General features: G+C 44.2%; 1 protein-coding gene across 1 annotated transcript in view; it reads right to left on the bottom strand.

Annotated features, from left to right (window-relative positions):
* Positions 1-7,881: 7,881 nt before the first annotated feature.
* Positions 7,882-27,622, bottom strand: part of kcmf1 (potassium channel modulatory factor 1) — a 161,158-nt gene continuing 141,417 nt past the window's right edge. The window contains exons 5-7 of the mRNA XM_038804512.1: positions 24,312-24,486; positions 15,085-15,367; positions 7,882-8,505 (exon numbers count right to left, since the gene is read on the bottom strand). Of these exons, the coding sequence (XP_038660440.1) occupies positions 8,244-8,505; positions 15,085-15,367; positions 24,312-24,486 (720 nt within the window). The 3' untranslated portion in view covers positions 7,882-8,243. The remainder of the gene's footprint in view (positions 8,506-15,084; positions 15,368-24,311; positions 24,487-27,622) is intronic.

Consider the following 27,622-nt stretch of genomic DNA (forward strand, 5'->3'; position numbering starts at 1 on the left):
TGTTCCATCTTATAGAGTTTTGGAGTCGCACAGTACAGAAGATGCCCTTCGGCCCATCGAGTCTGCACTGACAAAACTAAGCTAAATTTACACTAATCCAACTTTCCATCATTTGGCCCATTGTTTCAGTATTATGATATTTCAAGTGCTCACCCACGTCCTTTTTAAAGGCTGTGAGGTTTCCAACCTCGTCTACTCTCCCAGGCAGTGCCTTCCAGACTCTCACCACCATCTGTGTGAAATTATTTTCCTCAAATCCCCTCTATACCTCCTGCCCCTCACCTTAAAATGATTCCCTCTTGTTACTGACCTTTCGACTAAGGGAACCAGTTGCTTCCTATCTACCCTTCCATACCCCTCAGAATCTTCTACGCCTCAATCTGGTCGCCCCTTAGCCTTCTCTGCTGTAAAGAAAACAACCTGAGCCTATCCAGCCTCTCCTCACAGCTCAAATGCTCCACCCCAGGCAACATCCTGATGAATTCCCTCTGTACCCCCTCCAGTGCAATCACAACTGCACTCCCCTCATCTACACACCCAATCACCTCCTTGAAAAATTCAATCCAATTGGTTAGGCATGACCTCCCTCTGACAAAGCCTTGCTGACACTCCCTGATCAAACCTTACCTCTCCAAGTGGAAATTAATTATCTCCTTCAGAATTTTCTCCATTAGGTTTCCTACCACTGATGTGAGACTCACTGGTCTGTAATTCCCTGGTTTATCTCTACCATCCTTCCTGAAAAGTGGAACTATATTAGTTGTCCTCCAATCCTCTTGCACCTCCCTGTGGCCAGGGAGGAATTAGAAATTTGGGTGAGAGCTCCAGTAATTTCCTCCCGTGCCTCCCACAGCATCCTGGGATACCCATCCGGACCTGGGATTGGTCCATTTTTAAGCCTGCCAAAATCTCCAATACCCCCTGGGCGGGATTCTCCGTCGGCAGGATCCTCCGCTCCACGGGCAGCGCACTCACGCCCGTGGGGGTGGCCACAGTGGGATACCCCATTGGCCGGCTGCTGGGAAGGAGGATCCCGCTGCCAGCGGCAGGGCACCGCACCAGGAAATGGGTCTGTTGGGATGGAGAATTCCTCTCCCTCATTCCAATGTCAAACTGCTCAAGAACCTTACAGTCCCTGTCCCCAAATTCTGCATGTACATCCTCCTCCTCCTGAGTGAAGACAGATGTGAAGTACTCGTCAAACACCCACCCAATGTCCTGCAGCTCCACTCACAGACTGCCCCCTTGGTCTCTCATGGGCTCTGCTCTTTACCTGGTTTTCCTTGCCCCTTAATATACTTATTGAATATCTTGGGATTCTTTTGCAGGGGCTGGTTTAGCACACTGGGCTAAATCGCTGGCTTTGAAAGCAGACCAAGGCAGGCCAGCAGCACAGTTCAATTCCCGTACCAGCCTCCCCGTCAGGTGCCGGAATGTAGCGACTAGGGGCTTTTCACAGTAACTTCATTGAAGCCTATTCATGACTGTAAGTGATTTTCTTTTCTTTTCATTTGATTTGCCTAATCTTACCCGCCAGTGCTTTTTCATGCTCCCTCTTTGCTCGCCAAATTGCTTTGTTAATTCCCCCCCTGCACTTTCTATACTCCTCACAGGCCGCCGCTTATTTGCTACCCTTGTCCCTGCTAAAAATCTCTTTTCTTTCTTATCCAGTCCTGAATATTCTCATCTGCTAATTGGTTTCAATCTTGATGATTTCTGATCTTGGAATCTCACCTTCACAAACAACTTTTGTTGGGTCTCAGGATTTCAGGTTTGGATCCTAGACAAGCACAATTTGTTCTCTCACCAACTCGGGCAAGGATTTGATATGCTTCTCGAAGTGCTGCCTTTCTTTTAACTGTGCACCAATGAATTGTTGTCTTCTTCCTGGCCATTTGGAGGGTGTATTTTGTCTTGTAATTTCTGCCATTAAGTTGCTCCACAGGAATTTTATGTCAGCTTTGGGAGGTGTAGCTTGGCGTGACAATAATGTGAGGTTTGTGCCTTGTCCCTTGGCACCTCTTCATTGGCTGAATGTCAGAATGGAGTCTTTGACCAAACATTACCAGGACTGCTGTTTCAGCCTTTCACTTGAATAACTCAAAGGCCGGGCAATCATAGAATTTACAGTGTAGAAGGAGGTCATTTGGCCCATTGAATCTGCACCGGCCCTTGGAAAGAGCACCCAATTTAAGACCACCCCATCCCTGTAATCCTACCTAACCTTTTTTGTTTTGGACACGAAGGGCAATTTAGCATGGCCAATCCACCTAACCTGCACATCTTTGGACTGTGGGAGGAAACCAGAGCACCCGGAGAAAACCCACACAGACACAGGAAGAACGTGCAGACTCTGCAGAGTCAGTGACCCAAGCCGGGAATTGAACCTGATACCCTGGAGCTGTGAAGCAACTGTGCTAATCACTGTGCTACTGGAAGACCTCGGGCACGATCTAACGGAAAGGTTTCTAAGTGTCATTTGTGCTGGGTTTGGCTGGGAATTTTCCCCGGCTCTGGCGGCAGCTACCTAACCACACTTAGTCACTTTGTTTGGTCCTGGGGAGTTTCACACCAGGCTAGTCCATACTTAAGAGTTATTTTCATCACTGGGGAGCTGAACTCCCTGACCAGACTGATTCCTCAGAGGTCGCGCCACCATTTTGAAAGAGTACCTGATCTCTTAGTGGGCTTGAGGGTCCCCACACACATAGGGAATGTCACCCCCACAAACATGGACACTACCCCACACCCAAGTGATGATACCCCGCTAGGGAATCATCAAGGGTCCCCTCTTTTCCGGCCTTCGCACGCCCCCTTTCGGGCCTACCCTCCCAGACCCCCCACCCTTCATCCCCCACAACCTTCCGGAGCTCTTCAACCTCCCAACCCTTCATGTGTCCCTTCTTTCATGGTCCCACCCACAAATATTTTGGCATCACTCTTGACCATATGCTGACATATTGGGGACACTTCCAAAACACCTGAGCCAAGGCAAGACAAGAGTGAATCTCCTACAGAAACTGGTGGGTATCACCAACTGACTGAAATGCAATAGTCTTGACTGGAACACACTCCACTCTACAGACTGACAACAATCCCACCTCTCATTGAGCTCAACTTTCTGGTTGACTGCAAACATCACCAACTACAACCCGATAACTGACCTCAGTGGTGAGATCCCAGGTTTCAACCTCCCACAGAAAATGTGGGCAACTTTCAACTGCTTGAGGACCGCCAGGGAGATTGTGACTGCTTCAGAAGCAAGCTTCAGCTGATTGAGGGCTTATTTTTCACTTTCTTCCTGGTCTGAATGGTTGTGTGAATTTATTTTCTCTCGAAGCTGCTGCAACCAGACTTTGCAACAGTTGTCTGGTTCCTATGTATGCTGTACCCTCAAATTCATCACCATCTTCCAGGGTTGCATGTTTTATGTTTCTTTTCTTGCTTATTTGTCCTGCCTCTGGCAATTCCTTTAGTTTTCTTTATTTTTCACACCTTTTCCATGATTGGGCTTTCCACACATTCTTATAGCTTGATCCACGCGTGGGACATTTCCTTCCACCTGTGAGCTCACCTGGTCATACACATCTTTTCCTCTGTCTGGTCAGTATCCTTTTGCCTCACTACATCAATCCTGCTACTTTCCCTTAAGGCTAGCTGTTAACAGTCAATGTCTTCATCTGTCTACATGCTTCATGTGGTCTTGACAGTGTCCTCAGCCTGCAATATTATGAGATTGTCTTTTCCAATCAGAGCTTTTAGTACATCAGAGTATGGAGAGCCCCAAATGAGTTGACCTTCCAACTTTACATCTGCTCCCTTGAATTCACAGGCTACATTTCTCAAAGTCATTAATCAATTGTCACAGGGTCACCTGGTTCCTGCCTCAGGCACTTTAATTTATATTGCTCATAAGATCACAGATTTGACTTTCGCTGAAGATGTGTGCTGGATTTCTCCAAAAAATTGTCACAGGATTTTACTGTTGTCCTCACATATTTTCCAGCTATTGAAGAGATCCAAATCTTTCACTCGATCACAATAGGATGTAGGATGAGTATCAAGAAGATTCCGGAGTATCAGCAACTGCAGCATTAAGAAAGCGTGATAGGTGGCGTGGTGGGCAGGAGACATCATGGGTAGATGCATTCACTGACCTTGACCACTCACATGAGATCATTAAACTTCTTCTGACACTGCTATCAGGTTCTCATGTCCAGACTGCAGAAGTTAAGTTCCCTGGCCACCCTTCGGAGGTGCCCTTCTCCCATTCCTGCAAAAAAACAGGATCTCTCCACTTGCCCATATCCACCAGTAATGTCTCCAGTAACATTGCATTCAGCTTGGAATCCATGGTGTTCAGATTTTCATAATTTGAATTCCTCCAACATTATTCAGCGCATCTTCTCTTTAAGAGGGTCAGACCTCTTTTAAGTATACGTGGGCTGGACCAGTGGTTCTGCACAATCCTGCTCACCTCTGCTGAGCGCAGAAGTAGACAGTGGAAGGAGGGTGCCACCAGTGTGAGGAAAGACAAGGCCTTAGTTTAGGGGATGTTCTACCACTGAGCCTGGCACTTTGAGAACTACAAAAAAAGTCTTAAAAAGGTCAGAGATGTATTGAATAGCAAAATACTGCTGATGCTGGTAATCTGAATTTTTAGACAAGGGGGTATGTTATGTTACTCAAGAGGTTTAGCTCTAATTTATTGTTTGTATGTACATTAATGTGGTTGGAAACTCACAAATGTCGTGATTCAGGTGCATAGTTTGCCACAGCTGAATTCCTGCTGCATTGCCTCTCTGCTGTATGAAGATCTGCTTCCAGTGCACAAATAATAAAATGTCCCCAAAATATGCAAGCATATATTGTGTGCACTTTAGAGAATACACATCTGGTTAAAGACTGGGGAATAAATCTTTCTGTCCATCAAGCCTGCTCCACCAATCAATCAGACCATTGCTGATCTTCTTGTTAAAACGTAGATACTGAACCTACTGAAACTGACTGATGACATTTTTTTAAAATCTCCATTACTTACACAGACTAGCAACTTCAAGGAACCTCAAAATGATCAACTCTGGGCATACCTATGAAACATACTAGAAGGGCTGAATTTAAAAAAAATTGAAGTGAAAGTAATACTAACAAGGTAGGGCTGGTTTAGCTCACTGGGCTAAATCGCTGGCTTTTAAAGCAGACCAAGCAGGTCAGCAGCACGGTTCGATTCCCGTACCAGCCTCCCCGGACAGGCACCGGAATGTGGCGACTAGGGGCTTTTCACAGTAACGTCATTGAAGCCTACTCGTGGCAATACACAATTTTCATTTCATTTTTTCATTTTATTTATTTATTCGTAGCTGCCCTGACAGCATCAAGTCAATCACGTACAACAAAACTGGAGTCAGTTTTGAAAACATGTATATTATATTGGCTTGTATCTAATATGGTGGGATCCACACAACATTCAGTGATCTGCTCTCAACGATGATCAGTTCTTCATAACTCTCCCTGGGATGGATATCCTCCATCACTGTGGATTTCTTAATTTGTCTGGAACTTCAGCTTCAGAAATACCAAAGTTTGCAAATCTACACAAATTATTTGTAAATGTAGTTACGAGTAGTTATAGTGGGGTCTTCTCACAAATATTTCAAGGATGGATGCATCTAATATATCAACTTTTGTTGTTTCACGTGGTGTGGACATCGCTGGCAAAAAGGGGTATTTGTTGGTAATCCTGGCTTTCAGAAGGCAGTTAAAAGTCACATTGGAGTGGGTGAGGATGGTAGAGATTTCCTTCCTTAAAGGGCATTAATGATCCAGATGGGTTCTTTACGACGATCTAGAATAGTCACCATTGCTGAGATTAGCTTTATATTCCAGATTTGTTCATTGAATTCAAATTCCACCAGTTGCCATGGTGGGATTATAAACTATGTCACCAGAGTCTCCATTCAGGAGGCCTGGGCCTCTGTATTGCTAGCTCAGTGACATTAGTGCTATGCCACCATTACCATCCGCAATCATTCTCACCAGCATTCTTTAGGCTTCTCACCTCTTCCCAGCTCTTCCCTGATGGCCCTTGTAGCATTATGACATTGGAAGAATGTGCTATGAACTGGTTTGTAACCTTGTATGTGAAACTAAATCACCATTTCTGCTACTTAATCTCTTAACATTTCTTTTTTTTCCAGCTACAGAAAAAGTATTAAGCCAATCAGACTAGCAACTTTATAAAGTTTATAAAGTAAGCGTGCTTTTTCTGAAGTTATTTTAATTGTAAGCAAAAGAATCAAAATTAATAAGTAGAAGCTAATTTTTTTTCTTGTAGTCCTCACGATACCTCTGCTAGTTATAGACTAGAGATATTCTACCATTATAAGTTGCTTCAATTGGGTAGCCTATTATTTTGACACAATGGGGTTTTGTAAATCATGGACTTCTTATATAGCATTGGTAGATTTAGAATACACTTGTGCACTAGCAATAGATACTGCAATAAATATAATAGCAATTATACTGTGATAAATAAAATTGCAATCTGAAATTCCGCAAAAGATGCTTAAAAAAATTTAAGCTAAAGGTTTCTTTGTTTTTAAATAAAATGTGAATACAACGAGCTACTAAGATCAGTCTTAGAGGCTATGAAAAATGCTGAATGTACAGAGGAATTCTCTTTTCAAAAGGCAGCATCTTTTGATCGCTGTGAGGATAAAAAAACTACCAAATCCATTGGTGGTAAATGCATTGTGAAGGCAGACTTATATAGACATAAGCTTTAAGCATAAAGAAACACGATCACTGTAGGACTATAGGTAAAGTCATGAAAAGCTGTGCGCAGTTTTATTTTCTTTGTATTCTATCTTTACATTCCAAAAAACCGCAGTCCCTGCCCTATAACCATTATGAAAGTTTACTCACAAATTCATTGTACATCTCATTTTTTTTTACATATTGGATTAATAGTATAGGCATGTAGGTGGCATGATTTCATCAAAAAGGCTAACTTTTCATTTAGGAAATCAAAAATAATAAATAAAAAGGTGCTAACTTTAGCATTTAGACTTCAAATTCTTAGATATAATATATATACTGCACACAATGTGATACCAAATCCTCAAGCTCTCCTGATGATCTCTCCACAACTATATTTTGAAGCATATAAAGATGAAATCCTTAATATGTGGGGTATTTGTATGTGCGTATGCACACGTGTCTGTGTGTGTGAGTGTGTGCGCGTATGTATGTCCGGGGGGGGGGGGGGGGGGGGGGGGGGGGGGTGTTGCAATAAAAGCTTTTTAAAACCCTACCAGAACAGATTCAAGGCCTTTTTTTAAAAAAAAAAGTGATTGAACATATATGCCTATACCTGGACAAAGCAACTAGATCAGCAATTTTTAACAAAATTAAAACCATTACAACAAAATAGTCAAACAAAATGAATTGTTAGTTTTTTTTCCTCCTTCAGGGCAAACTAACAAGCCCTAAATGTATTAAAGTCACTACACACTGGCAACTTGGCCATGCCATCTTCTGATGTGTGAAGAATATTGAAAGAGAAAAACAATATAGCACTCAAACGATGAAATGTTACAGGGCGATTGAACAGTCACCATAGTAATGGTACACTCAATTAACAAAGGATGGCATTGCAGAGCTCGCATTACAAGCACCATGATAAGCAGCCTAGTAATGAGGTGTTCAATTATGCATTATTCAAGAGCTACGATGTGTTTGAAAAACGAGCTCTTTGTGACCTCAAGTCATTTCTAGACAGGTAACTTTTAAATATCTTTTAGGAAAGCTTTGGGATTTTCGTTTTCTGAAATGACAAGGCTACTAAAACTCATGCACTCCGCAAAAAACCTCATGCAGTAGTTAAGGTAAACCATCCAAGCAGTTTTATTCATTAATATTCATAAATACACACAGCAGCTTCATTAGAGATTTTTTTCAATTTGTTTTCCTCTTCAGTTGAATGTGGAGTATTAGGAGAGCCTTTTGCATGTCAAGGTACAGGAAGCAGAGACTGCCTCTGGCACTGCTACCTACATTTACCTGCTAGAAGTAAAAATTAGTAAGTGGAATCAATTATCTTATTTTTTCTTCCTTGAATGTACACAATGTAACAAGAGTGACAGACCTGAAATTACAATCACCAAACAAACCCAAAGATAGCTGTTGTCCACTTTCATTGGCAGTTACAGCACAGAGGACATTGTCTGCAAAGTGGGACATCATCAAAGAGGATGTGGCGGAGGCTCATTTCCTTTATTACTTTCTTTTAAATTTAGGTTTTCTAAAGCAACATCTAAAGGCATAATATCTACACAGCCAATAGCACCAAAATCTGTGAAATCCCCCCGCTCGTCCTCATCCGAGGAAGAATTTTCTTCCCGCATCAAGGTGGAGAGGAGAAGCTCCTGCACAAACAGGCTGTGGTCTGCCCGCTCACTTTCCAGGGATTGACGTTCTCCTTCAGACATCTTCGGTTCGTTCAACCTGCAGAAGATACAGAAAATAATAATTATTCACCGTCGAAGAGTGGAGGACACATCTTGCACACAGTACAGATCATAGAATCATATAGTCATAGAATGCCTACAGCGCAGATTGAGGCTATTCAGCCCATCTAGTCTGCCCCGACCCTTCGAAAGAGCACTCCACTCATGCCCACTCACCCATCCACTTTGCCCTATCCTCGTAACCCCACAACCCAACCTGCACATCCCTGGACACTAAGGGGCAATTTAGCACGGCCAATCCACCTATCCTGCACATCGTTGGACTGTGGGAGGAAACCGGAGCACCCAGAAGAAACACACGCAGACACGGGGAGAATGTACAAACTCCACACAGTGACCAAAGGCCGGAATTCAACCCAGGTCCATGGTGCTGTGAGGCAGCAGTGTTAACCATTGTGCCACCTCAATAAAACCATAAAATAGTTTATTCCAAATATTAACCATGCATACGTTGATCTTAAAAGTGTAATCTTACTCAAATACCTCTATGGGTACCACAGGTTTAAAGCCTGAAATAAGTCAATATTTTTAAAGATTAATCATTTTATTTTAATAAAAAGAGATGGATTTGTCACTGCAATTTAATGATTATCGAACTGTGAATATCAAAATAATCACAGTTGTGTTAAACATATATGGGAGTAGAAATAATTAGGTTATTTTCAGGTGGGCAGGCTATAAAGTAGTGAAGTACTGCAAGAATCAGTGCTAGGGTCTCAGCTATTTGCAATTTATATCAAGGATTTAGCTGAGGGAACAGTGTGTAATGTGCCCATGTTTACTAATGATATCAGGGCAGGTGGAAAGGTAGGTTTGAGGAGGATGCAAAAAGGCTGAAAAGGGTAAAAGGCTGCAAATAAAAGGCTGTAAATAAGTGAACAAGTTCACGGCAGATAGGAAATAATGTGGAATTGTGTGAAGTTATCCACTTTGGGAGGAAAAATAGAAGTGCAAAATATTTTTTGAAGTATTCTCATAGAATTTACAGTGCAGAAGGAGGCCATTCGGCCCATCGGGTCTGCACCGGCTCTTGGAAAGAGCACCCTACCCAAGGTCAACACCTCCACCCTATCCCCATAACCCAGTAACCCCACCCAACACTAAGGGCAATTTATCATGGCCAATTCACCTAACCTGCACATCTTTGGACTGTGGGAGGAAACCGGAGCACCCGGAGGAAACCCACGCACACACGGGGAGGATGTGCAGACTCCGCACAGACAGCGACCCAAGCCGGAATCGAACCTGGGACGCTGGAGCTATGAAGCAATTGTGCAATCCACAATGCTACCGTGCTGCCCCTATTAAACAAATCCTTGAGCTGAAGTACACTTCCTCACACATGGAGAGGGGGATAACTTTTCAGATAGTTTACTCCAGTGTACAGTCATACCTCAGAGAAAAGCACAGGGTGCAGGGAACCAAGAAAAATGGAGGTCTCTCAGACACTGATCCTCTCCAAGAGGTAAAATGTACATGGATATAAAGCAACAAGAATGACTGCCAGAATGCTAACCATGGCATTGTGGTGCAGGAGGAAGCCCAATGGATGTAGGAAGGAGAATAGAATGGTTGTCATCATGGGGGATTTGATAATTATAATAATAATAATCTTTATTAGTGTCACAAGTAGGCTTACATTAACATTGCAACAAAGTTACTGTGAAAATCCCCTAGTTGCCACACTCCGGCGCCTCTTGTTACACTGAGGGTGAGTTCCGGATGCCCAATTCACCTAACAAGCATGTCTTTCGGAACTTGTGGGAGAAAAGCGGAGCACCCGGAGGAAACCCACGCAGACATGGGGAGAACTTGCGGACACCGCACTTGCAGTGATCCAAACCGGGAATTGAACCCAGGGCCCTGGCGCTGTGAAGTAACAGTGCTAACCACTGTGCTACCGTGCATTCTCATCCTCAGCAAACATGACTGAAAGATCAGCAGGTTGTGTTGCCTACCTGGTGCAAAGGTAAAGGATAGCATGGAGTAACTGGAGAAGAACATGGAAAGGTAGAGGAAAGAGTTTGATCCATGTCAGGAAGAAAAAGGAGAATGTTCTACAAAGGGAATATCAGAAGTTACGATCTAAATTTAAAAAAAGAGCTCACAGGTGGTGATCTCAGGGTTACTACCCAAGCCACATGCTAATTTATATAGCAGCAGATCAGGAAGGTGAATGCATGGCTGAAAATCCAGTGTGGAAAAGAAGGCTTCTACTTAGAACATAGGACAGTACAGCACAGAACAGGCCCTTCAGCCCTCAATGTTGTGCCGAGCCATGATCACCCTACTCAAACCCACGTATCCACCCTATACCCGTAACCCAACAACCCCCCCCCCCAACCTTACTTTTATTAGGACACTACGGGCAATTTAGCATGGCCAATCCACCTAACCCGCACATCTTTGGACTGTGGGAGGAAACCGGAGCACCCGGAGGAAACCCACGCAAACAGGGGGAGGACGTGCAGACTCCACACAGACAGTGACCCAGCCGGGAATCGAACCTGGGACCCTGGAGCTGTGAAGCATTTATGCTAACCACCATGCTACCCTGCTACCCCTACTTCATAGGACTTTGGCACCAGTACCAAGGCAGGAAGAAGCTGCACCACTGGAAAGACTTTACTTGAATAGGGCCAGTGCCCAAATTGAAATGATAAATAGAGGTATAGATAGAACTTTAAAGTAGTGAGACTCAAGGGGAGGAATTTGGTGAAAACAGAAGAGTAAGAAAAACGATGAGACTCGAGGTCAATGAAGGTAAGGAATAAGGGTGACAAATGAGAGGGTAGAAGTAGTCATAGAAAATAAGCATAAAATTACTGTTTAAAATATAGTGAGAGCAACAATCAATAAAATCAAAACAATCAACCAAATTAAATTGCCTGTACAGCCATTCACACAACACTCAAAACCAAATGGGGGAACTGGAGTCATGAATGCATAGTGAGGTGATAGATGTGATAGTGATAACTGAAACATGGTACATTAACACAAGTTAAATATTGCAGGATGAAATGTACTTAGGAAGGAAAGGTGAGGGGTGACATGGTGGCGCAGTGGTTAGCACTGCTACCTACGATGCTGAGGAACCCGGGTTCAATCCTGACCCCGGGTCACTGTCTGTGTGGAGTTTGCACATTTTCCACCACACCCTAAAGATGTGCAGTTTAGGTGGATTGGCCACGCTAAATTGCCCCTTAATTGGATAAAGATAATTGGGTACTCTAAATTTATATAGCATTTAACATAATAAAACAGCTCGATAAGGTAGGCCTGGATAAAATGTTTCCACTTGTGAGGGAGTTCAAAACCAGGGAGCATAAATGTGGAACATGCTACCACAAGGAGTATTTAAGCAAACAGCACAGATGTAAGGGGAAGCTAGTTAAACACAAGGGAGAGAGGAATGGAAGGGTATGTGAATAGGGTTAGAAGAGAAGGAAGGATATTTCTGTAGAGTATAAACCGGTTGGCTGTATTGCCTGTTTGTGCTGTAGACCTAATGTAACTCAATTTGACACCGACAAACATTATATTTCAAAAGATTGTGCCAGAAATCCTTAAACAGTGAATATTCAGCAATAGAACAGCTTCTAAAGAATACTTTGACAGCCTCTTTATAACAAAACAGCGCAGGAGGCTGCATTTGGCCTTTTATGGCTGCACCAGCTCTCCAAATGAGCAAGTGGACTAGCGTCATTACCCTGCCTTCTCCCCAAAATCCTGCACATTCTTCCTTTCCAGATAACAGTCCAATTCCTTTTTGAATGCCTTGATTGAAACTACTTCCACCACACTATCGGACAGTGCATTTCAGATCTTAGCGACTTGCTGCATGATAAGGTTTTTCTTCATGTTGCTTTCTGAATTCTCCCTCTGTGTCCTCAAACAGGCGCCAAAATGGGCGACTGGGGATTTTCACAGTATCTTCATTGCAGTGTTAATGAAAGCCTACTTGTGACACTAATAACAATTATTATTACATTAAAGTCCTATTTATACTTGTATGAAGCCTATGCTGATGCTCTATTGAAATAAAAACTAAAGGCTGAGGGACAAAATCATCACAGGGTTAAATCAATATAAAAAGTTGCTGCACGATGTGAAATTAGCTATGATGCCTCAGCCACTAGAAGCTTACAAAATGTCCCTTAATTCAGCATTTATAAAGACCCATGGATGATTAGTGAAGAGGAATAAAGCAACACAGGTGGCCTTTATTGGAGGGCTTCAGTAGAAGGGGCTTTTCTCTGCATGTAGGCATGGTGGCCGGGAATCTCTGGCCCCGCGCCGGGTTGGAGAATGCCGGGGGGCTGCGTGAATCGCGCCACGCCACCCCGATGTCGGGACGCGATTGTCCGCAGAGCCCCCCGGCGATTCTCCGGTCCAGATGGGCCGAGCGGTTGTTAAAAAAAAACCCAAGTCCCACCAGCGCCGTTCTAACATGCTCAGAGCCGGCAGGACCTCGGCGTTGAAGGGTCCGGGGCAGCCTGTGGGGGGCGGTGGGGCGGTCCAACCCCGGGGGGGGGGGCTTCTGATGTGGCCTGGCCCGCGATCGGGACTCACTGATTGACAAGCCGGCATCTCTGTCTCCTGGCTTCCTTTCTTCCGCGACGATGCCTGTACTCCTGCGCCACATTGGGCGGGGCCAGCGCGGACAAGGGAAACACCCCGCATGGACCGAAATCACGCCGGTGGGACTGCGCATGTGCGGGTTTGCGCCGGACCCACTGCGCATGCACACATCCCCCGGCGCCCATTCCACGGCGGGATCAGCAGCTGGACCGGCGTGAACCGCTCCAGCGCCTTGCTGGCTCCCTGTAGGGGCCAGAATTGCTGATCCTGGGGCCGTGTTGACACCGTCGAGAAACACGACGGCGTTTCCGACTGCGTCAATACTTAGCCTCAGGATCAGAGAATCCTGCCCGGTATACCTGACGTGCTTGTGCTTGACGATGATACTGGGTGCCTCATATAGTAAACGTTCAATTTACCAGAACTAATTAAAAAAAACATTAAAATTTAAAAAATTACAATTGCTCAAGTTACGCAACTCTCGTCTGCCTTTTACAAAACCATAACTGTCCGAGGAATGTAGGAACAGGACTAAACCATTTTCATTCAACACCTTGTCCCTACTCCACCATTCAATCACATCATGGTTAATCTGTAGCCCAGCTCCATTTACCCACCTTTGATCCATATCCATTTAGACCCCCAACTCAAATCTATCTATAGAGGCCTTGAACAATTCAAGTATACGTTATCTATATGCTTTTGGGGAAGTACAATTCTTGAATTCCACTACCATTTGTGTGGAAAAGTTCTGAGAACGAACTCCAATGTTATGAGTTCCTGGGTCCTTGGCACTCAATGCTTTCAAATCCTAAAACATGCTCCATTAATCCTGGAGCATATCTCTCCAGGGTTCCCAGAACCTTGTGGTGACCCCTAACAGTGTTAGATCCCAAGATCCTTCACTGGTACTGCCATTGCTGTGGATCTGGCATCACATGTAGGCTGGACCAGGTGGCAAGGATGGCAGATTTCCTTCCCTAAAGGCCATTAGTGAAGTAGGTGGGTTTTTACAGGGATGAACAATGGTTTCATGGTCATTGGACTTTTAATTCCACCATCTGCCATGATGGGATTCGAACTTGGGTTCCCAGAGCAATATCCTGGGGGATTCAGTGGACTCAAGTTAATGTCTGTTGAACGTTGCGTTTAGCGGGGTGTTTCTTAGCACCGGGAAAGACCCTGCTATTCCTCACTGAGGAACCTCCCGTCAAGGCCACTCTTTAAGTTACTACTCGCAGATCAGGGCGCCATTTGTAAAGGCAGCCCAAATCTTTTAACCCTTTGCGCCGTAGCCTCAGGACAGCCCCTCTTCACTCAACTCACATCTTCTGGGGTCCTCGAGGGCCCCACCCGTACGTACCCACCTCTTATGGTCATGGCCGGATCCCTGGCATGGGAAATCTGGCACCTGGGTACTGGCGGTGCCCCCACCAATGCCACTGGCAATGCCAAGGCTCCAGGCTGGCAGTGCCAGTGCGTAAGTGGTAGGGGAGTGCCAGGGTGCCACCCTACCCAGTATCTGACAAACTGAGGACCTTAACTCCCCAGCGAGACACCCACTGCCATCACAACTGGTGCATGACTTTGTGAACCAGTACCAAATGGCACTTGGCTGAAGCCCATTTATGGCTCATTTAAATATGCACGGTTGGATTTCGCCCAGTGAGAGACATCCAGATTGCGACGCGCCACGAGATTGCATTGAATGTTGCGAGATGTTTCGAGCTTAGCAAATCTCCATGCAAGCTTCTCATGAGATTCAACGGCCTCGTCCCGACATCACGTCGGACGCGACGAGGCGGCTGAATCACGCCCTGGGTATCTGGATTACTTGTCCAGTGACAATACCACACTATCCGCCAACCAACCCACAAATTCGTTTTAAATATATTTTTTTAAATTGCAGGTTAATTTTGTCAATTGTTTTTGTGCGGCTTCTTTAGATCATGGCTGCATTTTCAGGTTACCTTACCTTGTGAGCAAGAACTGGGAATTCTGGGAGGTCTGGTGACTGTTTTCTGTGGTGATTGTGTTGTTAGCCACTGTAGTCTGTGTGACCGTGGTGCTGAGGCTGCCCGTGTTAGTGCGTCTTGTTGCATTGCGTGCAGACTCCAGCTGTTGTCGTGCTGCCTGTGCCTGTTGTCTCTCTAGCTGCAGCTGCATTTGCAACTGCTGTAACTGGGAGGCAGAAGGGCCAGAGGAATTTAGCTGTCCTCCAGCAGAACGTCTCACACCTGATAACTGTGATAACAGCTCTGTAAACAAATGAAAAGAACAGTTATTTAAGAGTTGCACAATAAATTATCAAAAATAAAAGCAAGAAATGGTGAAAATACATCTCAAGTCCATCAGTATCTGCAGACAGAGAAGGCAGGTTAATGTTTCAGTTGTGTACCTTTCCTCAGGACAAAGTAAGTTGGACCTATATATTTCCAGCATGTACTGTTTTTCACAGAATCCCTGCAGTGCACCGGCGGCATAGTGGTTAGCATTGCTGGCTCACAGCTCCAGGGTCCCGAGTTCATTTCTGGCCTCGGGTGACTGTGTGGAGTTTGCACTTTCTCCCCATGTCTGCGTTTGTTTCCTCTGAGTGCTCTGGTTTCCCTCCCACTGTCCAAAGACGTGCAGGTTAGGTGGATTGGCCAAAAAGGTTAGGTGGGGTTACTGGGTTATGGGGATAGGGTGGAGGCGTGGGCTTAAGTAGGGTGCTCTTGCCAAGGACTGGTGCAGACTCGATGGGCCGAATGACCTAATTCTGCACTGTAAATTCCATGATTTGGCCCATTGAGTCAGCACCTAGGCCCACACCCCACCCTATAACCCAATAACCGCAACTAAACTTTTGGACACTAAGGAACAATTTATCATGGCCAATCCACCTAACCTGTACATCTTTGGACTGTGGGAGAAACTGGAGCACCCGGAGGAAATCCACGCAGACACGGGGAGAATATACAAACTCCACACTGACAGTAACCCAAAGCCGGAATTGAACCCGGGTCCCTGGTGCAGTGAGGCAGCAGTGCTAACCACTGTGCCGTCTTTGAAGCCATGATCTTATTGAATGGCAGAACAGAGTCAATGGGCTGAATGGTCTATTCCTGCTCCTATTTCTTTAAGAAAATATTTATTCCAGCTTTTGCAATTTCTTTCTTGTAATGATAGGCAGCTATTTCATCACTTGTACATGAATACAAAAGCATACTGATTATTTCCAGAGTAATTCTGAAGAAAACAGCAGCAGTACAGACTTTCCTTTTCTCATTGAATTACTTGAGCGCATTAAATTAAGTTCTTGAAAACTTAATCCGATTCTCAAAGCAATGGGTTTTTGGATCAGCTTTATAATTGAAACATATCGAATGGAAATTAAATATTTCTGCACAAATTTGCTAAGTTCCTTTAATCAGTATAATTTTTATGTATAATCCTCTGAGATCAATTGGGACTAGAGTGCTTATGAGTGGCTTGTGAAGGAAAACGAGGGGGCAGGGATAGCAGGTGGGCTTGTCACATTATTTCAATCTTCCCAAGATGCAGGGAGGTGCCAGAAGAATGGAAGGTGCAAATCCAAAAGCCTTGTTTAAGAAAAGCTGGAAGGACATTCTTGGTAATTACAAATTGATTGATTTAACATCAGTGATGGACAATGTTTTAGAAACAATAATCAGGGGTTTGAATTAATCATGGAGGAACAGCACAGATTGCAAAAGGACACATCATGTTTGACTAATCCAATTCATGTTTTTGATGCAGTAATGCAGTGTTACCTCTATGTTTTTAAAAAGTGTTTGACAAAGTACCACGTAAAAGGCTGGTTAACAAAATTGAGGCTCATGGAACAGGAGTGCCAGTGGCAGCTTTGATATTGGCTTAAAGACAGAAAAGTGAGTCACAGTAAATGTTGTTTTTTCAGATTGCAGCATGGTAGACAGCAGTGTTCCCAAAGGGGAAAGTATATGAGATTTTATGTTGCATAAATAGAGGCTGAGGGTACCAAAGCAGGGAAGTTTGACTGAACTTGTATAAAACTCCGGTGAGGACACAACTACAGCATTTTGTCCAGTTCCAGTCACCACATCTTTAGCAAGGATGTGAATGAAGGTCCAGGTGAAGGTGCAGAGGTGATTTATCAAAATGGTTCAGGGATGAGGGAATTTAGTTACAAAGATAGGTTGGAGAAACTGTGGTTGGTCTCCTGGCTGAAGGCACAAAGACTTGGGGACACAGATGTAAAGTTTTAGGTTAAAGATACAGGGGGATTTGAGGAAGAACTTAATGCAGTGAATGATAATGATCTGGAACTTGCTGCCTTTGACAGGAGGAGGAGCAGAGATTATTAATGATTTCGAAAGGAAGTTGGATAGGCACTTGAGGAAAATAAACTTACGGGGCTACGGGGATAGAGCCTGACAATGGGACTGACTGAATTGCTCTACGGAGCTGGCATGGACTTAATGAGCCAAATGACCTCTTTCTCTGCCATAATTACCCAATGAGGATATTAGTCTTTCACGAAGTTTGCAAATCATGCTATCATTTTATGCACCATTGGGAATGAGTTCAGCAAGCACGTGAAGTTCAAGGTTCCATTTAAGTGACTTTTTTTCTCGTTTTACCAGGTCTAGGACTGACCGCATAAGTATGACACATGACAGAATCACGATGATGACAGGTACCATAGACAATTGTGGTTTCTAATGGTGATCCCAATAACACCAGTTATGAGCATGAGCAATAAATGGGAAGGAGGAGGCTTTTCCTTTCCAGCTACCCTACTTAGCTCAAAGGTGAATTGGGCCTTATTTGGAAAAAGACCTGGGCAAACAGGATGTCTGCCTAGATGATCTTTTGAACAAAGTAATTAGAATTACTTGCAATATGCAGTTTTTGTGCATTTATAATAATAATAATCTTTAGTGTCACAAGTAGGCTTACATTAACACTGCAATGAAGTTACTGTGAAAAGCCCCTAGTCGCCACATTCTGGCGCCTGTTTGGGTACAAGGAGGGAGAATTCAGAATGTCCAAATTACCTAACACCATGTCTTTCGGGACTTGCGAGACGAAACCGGAACATCTGGAGGAAATCCACACAGACACGGGGAGAATGTGCAGACTCCACACACAGCGATCCAAGCCAGGAATCGAACCTGGGACTCTGGCGTGTGAAGCAACAGTGCTAACCACTGTACTACCGTGTATCCTTACAAAGTTGATTAAAAATAAAGTACCATTAGCCTTTTGTACACATTCAATGGGAAACTTGAGATTTTCAACCAAACAAAATAGTATAATGCCATCGTCAATAACTTGTCCTGGATCTAGATACGCAAAGCCCAATTACAGTGGTAGTTTGCAGAATTATCCATATTAGTTTGTAACAATATTCACTGCTGTGGCAGAAAGCAAGTCAGATTGAGCTGGGAGACCGCAATAATGGACGCAATTTTCACTTCAGTATAGAGTGCTGGCTGAGGCCAAAAAGCCTGCACACAGATCTCCAGCTGCATAGCCACATTTTCTCAACAGATTTTAGTGCATCGTGTTTCCTACAGAGATTGGGGCACCATCCTTAAAGGCTCGCCACAAAGGTTGGAGGAGTGCAAGGGTACTTCCCAGGCAAGTCCTCTCCCCCCAGAGGCTATACTTACCATGGAGAACCCCAGTGGGTTCCCTCTCTGCTTCGTTTTTAAAAACCTGTTGTGAACCTTGCCGATAATAGTCAGTGAGGGCGGGGAACATATTGCGGGAAAGCCCTATAATAAAATGCAAATGTTAAGATTTATTGAAATGAGGCTCCTGTCCGGAGGTCATGGGCAACGGGCACTGAAAATCAGGAAACAAAATTTTGCTGTCTTCTGTAATCGCTGCAGTCCATGTAGGTACAGTGTTATTAAAGAGGGGGTTCTATAATTTTGACTCAGCAGTAGCGAAAGAACAAAGATATAGTTCATTTTCAGTGCCAAGGGCGTTGGTTGGCAGTAATTAACACTTACCACATTGTTAAAAGGGTACATATACTTGAAATTACACGACTAAATTTCGATGGCAAATTTATTTCATACTAACCATACAAATACAGCAACTTCATGCCCATTCAATGGTGAAACATAAAGCAAGATACTGGGCTCGATTCTCTGGAAACATTTCTAAGTGTGGTGATGAGCGGGAACCGCCGCAAGCTTCCTGGTGCTCGGAGGGCGGGGCTGGCAACGCAATTCTACATTAATTGGTCCACTTAACGAGGTCCCACAGGCTTCTTGCAACAAATGAATGCTTGCCAGCCAATTTGTTGGCACCACGCTCGCCAGCCTCCCGCAAACAAGGTCAAACAGCACTTGCTCAGTCAACCCCAGTCAGCTCGCAACAATCACACCGAGGAGACCGGGCCCAAGATTTGGGGATGCAGACCTGGGGAGGCTCAGAGATGCAGTGGAGGCCAGGGGAGATGTCCTGTTCCCCAGAGGGTCAGCCACAGGGCAGCCAGTGCTGCCTGGGATGAGGTGGTGGCGGCTGTAAGCTCTGGGAGCACTGGCCTCCATGCTGGAAAAAGGTCAACGACCTACGCCGGGCAGCGCAAGTGAGTGTACATAAACGACACCCCAACTCCCCCCCCCCCCCACACGAGCATCCACCTTATAGCCCTATGTGGCCAACCTCCCTTCACTACTATGAACCACACATGTGGCTAATGATGTCCTCTCTGTCTCCCCTCAGGAAATGCTCTCACACAATTGTCAAGAGAAGGCCAAGACCGGCGGAGGCATGCCGGACATAAAAATCCTCACCTCCTTCCATCCAGGTGGGCCCCTCTCCAGCCTCTCAGGAGACCACCTCTCACCACAGAGGGGAGCTCCGAGAAAGACACAATCGAGGCGTCACGTCTGTCATCCCCACCCTCCACCAGTGCTGATATGCGCACCTCGGTGGGAAAGGTTAGTGGTCAGGCTTCTGGGACACAATCTGGTGAGCACCACAAAGCTGAAGATGCACATCAGGTGGAGGCAGGAATCCCCAGGCGTGACAGCATTCGGAGGTCTGCTGGATCCCAGGACCCAGCTGGGTCCCAACCTGTTGCTGAGCTTCTGGTACAGGGTTACCCGGAGCTGATGGAGATGTTAAAGCGTGGCCATGATATTCAGAGGGAAAAGGCAGTCACACTCCAGCAGTCCACAGACGATTGGAGGAGTCCCAGAGGCTACGACGCTGGAGGTGTCGCCGGCAATGCGTGGCACCGAGGCCAACACTGCTAAAGTGGCGACTGCAGTGGAGAGTCTGGTACACAACGTCAGCATCATTAGTGAAGTTGTCCAAGGCATTGCGCAGTCGGTGACGGCCATGGCTGAGGGTCTCAGCAGAATGTCCGCCTCATTGGGGGATGTGACGCAGTACCAGGCTGACCTTGATGAGATGCTGTGGGACACATCCTGCTCTCCGATGGGAATGACTGAGGCACTGTGGAGCTTGTCCTAGTTGCAGATGAGCATTGCCGAGGTGCTGCAGAGCATGGCCCAATCACTGAGGAGCATCGCTAGGACATTGACAAGATGGCGCAGGCATCGGAAAGCCACCAGGGTTGGCAGAGCCAGATGATGCAGGAGCAGCCGGGGCTCGAAACAGCTTCCCCTCCGCCCCAAGGTGAATCCCAGGGCCCAATGGGCACCGACCAGGAGGAGGAGTGCTGAGTGCCATCCCCGACCCATCCCATGGCATAGTGACGGTGGCCACCAGCTCCCCCAAGTTCCACCGCTCTGATGGGGCCGCGTCTCACAGTCAGCTCACGGAACAGAGCAGCATGGCCATGCATGTGCCATCGACAAGTGCACCGGGGCCGGAGTACGGGCTGACCTCATAATCCCCTGACCCATCTCACCAGGCATGCCCCCTGCCCCATGGGCACACCGTGATGGGTGTGAGCAAGCACTCAGCAGACAAGCAGGGGTCAGACTCTCGCATAAATTGAGGAGCACCAGCACTCAGCTCTCTGTGGGTTATCAGCAGCCCCTGTCCTCGACAGTGCCAACACAGTCCCATCACCCTGGAGTGATGTGATACAGACCATGGGTGTTGGCTGCTGCGCGTGTGGTGTTGGTGTTGCTCCGTGCAGGGTTCAAGCACAATGTCCAGGCATCCCGGTTTGATTGGGATGCTCGGCAATGACTCCCACATGTTACATGGTCTACTTACCCATAGGAATCCACTTGGGATGTGTGATGTGTTCACTTAACCACGATTGCCAATTCCCTATTAGCAATAGCTTTCAGTCGCACGGCTAGAGGCCTCGGCAGTCGGTGGGGGTTATGGATGGTCAGGGCAGGGACAAGAGTTGCCCCTGAAACAGGTACACATGATTCATGGGTTGGCATGGTGGTGCCACACGCGGTTCGCCCGCCCGCTGAGCACTGGGGTGGCAAGCACAACGCCCCCGGGGTCTTTGCCTGTGAGCAAAATGGCTATTCACCTCCTCGGCTCCCCACAGTACCCTTCTGCCAGGTTCACGTTTTTCAAAAGGAGTACTAATCGGCGCCAACGTGACCACTTGTTTGGGAGGCCGATGAATCACAGGATGCCGTTGGATAAGGGGTGGGTCCCATTAATTGTATAATAGAGCTTAAGTGTGATAATTGGTCTCTCGTCCAATTTTGCCTACGGGAGCGGACCTTTTGCTTTGCAAACTGTTTGGCATCTGCCCCGATTCTCGTTTTCACTTGCTCGAGCGAGGGCGCAAGAGGCCGGAGAATCGCGCCCACTGTTTCGCCAAACACAGCAACACACTTGGACAGCAACTTTTGGATCACCAAGTATAACTAATCTGCTGCTTGTGCTATTTGTGCGTAAATAATGGTAGCATCATTAGCCTCACCATTATTTTTACATCAATTTTAGTGTCAAAGCCTCAATAACATCTAATAAAAGCAAGTGCAGCTACTCTGCAGGAGCTCAGGAGTTTTTCCATTCACAGGAGCTATCAAAATGTCATTTATTTCAATTTTAAAGCCAACTGGCACGCCATCATTTTCTTCAGACAGGTTGGCGAAGACCATTAATGCCCTGGGCTCAGACGGTGTTACTATTATTAACCTATTCCACTCGCATGAGCTTTTGAGATGGAGATTGATGAGTGGTACAACAACCAGTGGAGGAGGATCAGAAACATGGCAGGTAGATTTTATAATTGGTACTGAAGAATTGGTACATCCAGACAGCCTCAATATTTTCTTCCAGAAAATGCAGAAAACTTTGTCTAAGCTGGACATGCAAGCACCGGACAGCAGATTCAAGAAACCTCAGTCCCCAGACATCTTTTTTATTTTCTTTCAACCGGGACATTTCATCTTGCCTTGGATCGAGGTTGTAATGAAAACGTGGAAGGTCGCTGGCTGATTGGCCTGTCTGCCAGCTGTATAATTGGATGGGACATATAAAATTGCTTTTAATTATCTCCTTAATGGACTTAATTGCCTGCTTAATTGTTGGCAGGCATGCTTCGGCTGCTGCATGTTCCCGCTGAGCGAAATATTGCACCAGTTTGTGATGATGTCAGGACACGACCTGACACCTTTCGGCACAATTTCAAATGCTTTTTGTTTGGGTGCACACCCACTCAATTGTAAAATTCTGGTCATGGGTTTGTTCAAGATAGAGTTTAACTAACTTGATTTGAGTTTTTTATGATGAAGTAACATGCAGGGTTGATGAAGGTAATGCAATTGATGTAGTGTATATGGGCTTTCAAAAGGAGTTTGATAATGTGCCTCATTATTGGCTTGTTAGTAAAGTTGAAGCCCATGGAATAAAAGGGGCAATGGCAGCATTAATATGAAATTTGTTAAAGGACAGGAAAAAGAGAGTAGTGGTGAATGGTTTTTCAAAAATCAGACTGAAAAAAATACATGCAGTGGTCAGTAGCAAGACCACTCCTTTTGTGATATACATTTATGACTTGGATATATATGGCACTATTTCAAAATATACAGATGACACAAAACTGGCAAGTGTAATGAAAATCGAGAAGGATGGTGATAAACTCAAACGGTCTGATGGGAGAACTTGCGCCAGATGGAATTTAATACAGGGAAGTGAGAAGTGATATATTTTGGCAATATAACTCTAATTGTAAAAGGGTGCAGGAACAGACAGCCTCAGGATACGTGCTTACAAATAGTTGACGGCAGCAGAGGAGGTTCACAAATAGCTTTAAAAAAGCATTTGGAATCCTGGTCTTTATAAAGTGAAGCAGAAAATCTAAAATCAAGGATGTTATGATGAATCTTTATAAAATACTGGTTTAGCCACAACTGGAATATTGTATCCAATTCTGGGCACTGCACTTTAGGAAGGATTTGAAGGACTTATAGAGGGTGCAGAAGGGATTTACTGAAATTGTTCTGGACTGAAGGACTTCAGTTATGTTGATTGATTGGAGAAGCTGTTTTTTCCCCTTAGAATAGAGAAGGTTAAGAGGAGATCTGATAGAGGTATTTAAATCAGAAGTGTTTAGAAAGTGTAGATATGGAGAAACTGTTCCCATTGTCCAAGAATCAAGGATTCACATTCACAGTTACTATACAATCAGCATAATACAAGTACACATAAATTAGAATAAACGTGGATACATTTTATAATTAGATAAACTTGACATGATGAAACAAAGTATTACAACAGGAAGTCAAATGGCGCAGAAGGAAGAACACACAAGTGCAAGATTTTAATTATATAAATTCATAACATCTCACCATATAATTCAATTTATATTAAAGTTGTGAGCAGAAGGTTGTATAAATTGCATCAGATTTTTATCACATCACTTGATCTAACTAGTTGCTTGTTTCCTTTTAGATACATAAACAGAAAATAAAAAAATTAAGAGGAACAATCAAAAATAGATTGAAAATGGTTTCAAATGAAAGCTAGTGAATTACTAGCATTTAAAGGACTACCACAGTATATAACTTGCATAATTATTTCTGTGGTTTCTACAATCCTTACACATTTCAAACACAATTAATCCTGAGCTTTTTCCTGATTGAGAACTACTTTAAACTGAATTGATTACCATGAAGCATTATATATTTGCATTGGTACTTTACATTCAAACAGCTCATTAAAATCCTATTGAGGTTGCATTACTCAATTACATTTTTAGACCAACATATTGTTTTTATAAATATGCTATAATTGGACGTTTCAACTCACCAGCTATTGGATCCATAGCTTCCCTATTGCTTGGAGAATATGAACTTTGCGAGGATGAAAGCCCACCAGTGGAACTGCTAGTAAAGTGCATGTTTGATCTTCGAGCACGCGGTCCTCCAAGGCCTCGGCCAGGATGAAACATCCTACGTACGTGTCGAACACCGCTGGATTCATCATAAACAATCATTAAAGAAATATAAGCAAAGAATGGCAAGCAAAAATTCCAATTTAAAATATATTAAAATTCTCGAGAATTATCTGCTTAAATACAGCGACAATAGGGACAAGGTAATGAACAACAATGGCTCCACTTCCTGCTCACGCATCACTGTCTGCTGTTCCTCAAGGATTTATCCTTAATGTCCCTCTATTTCTCACCTAAATGCAGTTCTTTGGCAACATCATCTGAAAACAAAGCTTTAGTTTTCACACCTACGCTGACAACATCCAGGTGTACCTCACCATCACACCTTTTTGACTTTGCCACTGTTGCTAAATTATTAGACTGCTTGTCCAACATCCAGTAGTGGATGAGCAGAAAATTCCTTCAATTAAATATCAAAAAGACAAAAACCATTGGTTGGAATTTTTTGGCCCTGTCGCCAGCATGCGAGTCGCTTAAATCCATTGACTTTGGTGGGACCAGAAGATCCCACCAGCAGGAGGGGCTGTAAAATCCCATCCATTGTCTTTGGTCCTTGCTACAAACTCCCTTTCCTGGATACCAACTCCATTTTTCTTCCTGGCATCTGAGAACTAACCCAGGCTGCTTGCAACCTTGGTGTCATATTTGCTCCGAGGTGAGCTTGCAACGACACATTCACAACATCACTACAGCTGCCTGTTTTCATCCCTGTAACACTGACCAACGATACCACTCTTCACCTCATCTGCTACTGGAACTATCATCCATATCTTTAAACATTACATTTCCATTAAAATCCCAGCCAGCTTCCTGCAGTCCAACCCATGAATACCTGTAGTCATTCAAAAACCTGCTCTCTTGTCATTTATTCCTACCAAGTTCTATTCATCCCTGTTCTCACTGAGCCACATTTGCTCCTGGTCAAGTAAAACCTCAATTTTAAAATTCTCACCCTTGTTTTCAAGTACTTCCATGACCATGCCCCTACCTGTCTCTCTATAAGAGCAATATTGCAAGAGATAACCTAAATACTTCAACCAAGAGACTAATCTGTTATGTATGAACTTAAATTTAAAGTGGTTGAATAAGAAGGTCTGGCACACTTTTCTGGATAAGGAATAAATGCCAATCTTGGCATTGACACCCACACCCCAGTAATGAATATTTTAAAAATCTTAGGTGGCAAAATGACTAGTGGATGGGATGCCTACCAAGCTGACTGCTTTGTCTTGTACAGTGTCAAGCATCTTGATTGTTTCTGGAACTGCACCCACTCAGGCAACAGAGAGTAAATGCCATTGCACCCTGATTTATGTCTGGTTTGTGGTGGAAAGGCCCAGAAGAGGGGCAGAGAATGGTGCTCGCCATTTTGGTCTATTATAATAAACGGTTAAAAGAGATACTAAATCCTCCAACTCACTGCAAGTCAGCCATAACAAATTTATAGGTATTTGTAAGGCTAAAAACCTCTAGGAGTTTTTCTCATTATAAAAATAAATAAAATCAGATTCACCCAAGATTATAGGGCACTTGGCGCTGCAACGACCTGACTGTAAAAATGCTAACACACAGCCAGTGCATTGTCATGTTCTGGTTTGACAAAGAGTCATTGGACTCGAAACGTTAGCTCTTTTCTCTGCCTACAGATGCTGCCAGACCGGCTGAGATTTTCCAGCATTTTGTCTTTCGTTACTTATTCTGCAGTTTGGCTCAGTCGGTAGCACTGTTGTCAGATGATTGCAGGTTGAAGGCTGACAGCAGAGTATGAAAGTTCAATCTAAGCTAATATACAGTATAGCATAGTAATCAGGAAGCCCTGCATACGTGCATTATCTATATGCAAAAAAACAAAATCAAGATTTTGACCGTTGGAACAAAAAACTCAATGTCAAATAATAAAGTTACAGTCGGTAGCACTGTTGTCAGATGATTGCAGGTTGAAGGCTGACAGCAGAGTATGAAAGTTCAATCTAAGCTAATATACAGTATAGCATAGTAATCAGGAAGCCCTGCATACGTGCATTATCTATATGCAAAAAAACAAAATCAAGATTTTGACCGTTGGAACAAAAAACTCAATGTCAAATAATAAAGTTACAAAGATGCCCCCCCCCCTCCCACCCCACTCTACATGCAGAAATTTAGATATCCCTGATATGTACCTGCCAAGGTAAAGGGTACTTTTCAGGGATCAACCTGACTGTACTGTCTCTGCATGGATCTCTTCTAACCTCATTTCCACAGGTGAAACCCTTGCAAAAGCACAATATAATTCAAGAACAATGTTGCAGGAGATAATCCAAATGCCTCAACCAAGAGATTAATGTGTTATGTATGATCTTGGATTTAAAGTGCCAGTGGACCATTTGACCTTGGGGAACATCACAGGTCGATCAGACTTTGCTTTTAAATAACAGTTGCAAAAGCAATTCAAAAAGGAACAAAATACCTGAACTATTTCTTCTCTCTGCACAAGTGACACTGGGGCTAATTGTAGCCATGACTATAACTATGACTTAACTGGCACCAACAAAGATTTAACCTGGGATTATGGCATGGAAGCACATCATGTAATGTACTAACCCAATGAAGTAGTTTAATTTTTTGACTGATTAACAACAAAGCTCGAGTACAGCTCCCATTTTCTCTCTGGGTAGTGCTGGTACTGGGAGGTGGGTGTTCCAGTGTTTCCAGGAATGGAGATAAACTGTGGGTTGCTGTTTTTTCTTCAACCAGTCTGCCACTGAAGCCTGCTCTGCTTTGCCATGTTCTCATGTTTCCATTTCCACAAGCCAGTTATTAAGCTTTCCACATTTTCATTTTTCTTTTTAATTCTTACTCTCATTATGCCTGCTTCTGTCTCATGGTTTGTCATACAACCTTCTCATGTTCCTCGTTTAAGTAATTAACAATACATCCCCTTGTTTAGATCCTTTTGAATGATGTTTGGCTGTAAATAGTCCAGTTCTGACACGAGTTTCATTTCCAAAACATTCATTTGTCTGTTCTATCAACCAATACCAGCCGACTTCCCGAGTTTGTCTGGTTTTGCACCAAGTAATGCCCAACTTCACTAACAAACCTCGGTGAAACCAATGCTACATCAAGAGCAGTCTCTAAAAATTAGAAATGTCATTTCACAAGGAAAGAAAAGACTTACATTTAT

The sequence above is a fragment of the Scyliorhinus canicula genome, chromosome 8 (assembly GCF_902713615.1).
Source record: "Scyliorhinus canicula chromosome 8, sScyCan1.1, whole genome shotgun sequence".
NCBI lineage: Eukaryota > Metazoa > Chordata > Chondrichthyes > Carcharhiniformes > Scyliorhinidae > Scyliorhinus > Scyliorhinus canicula.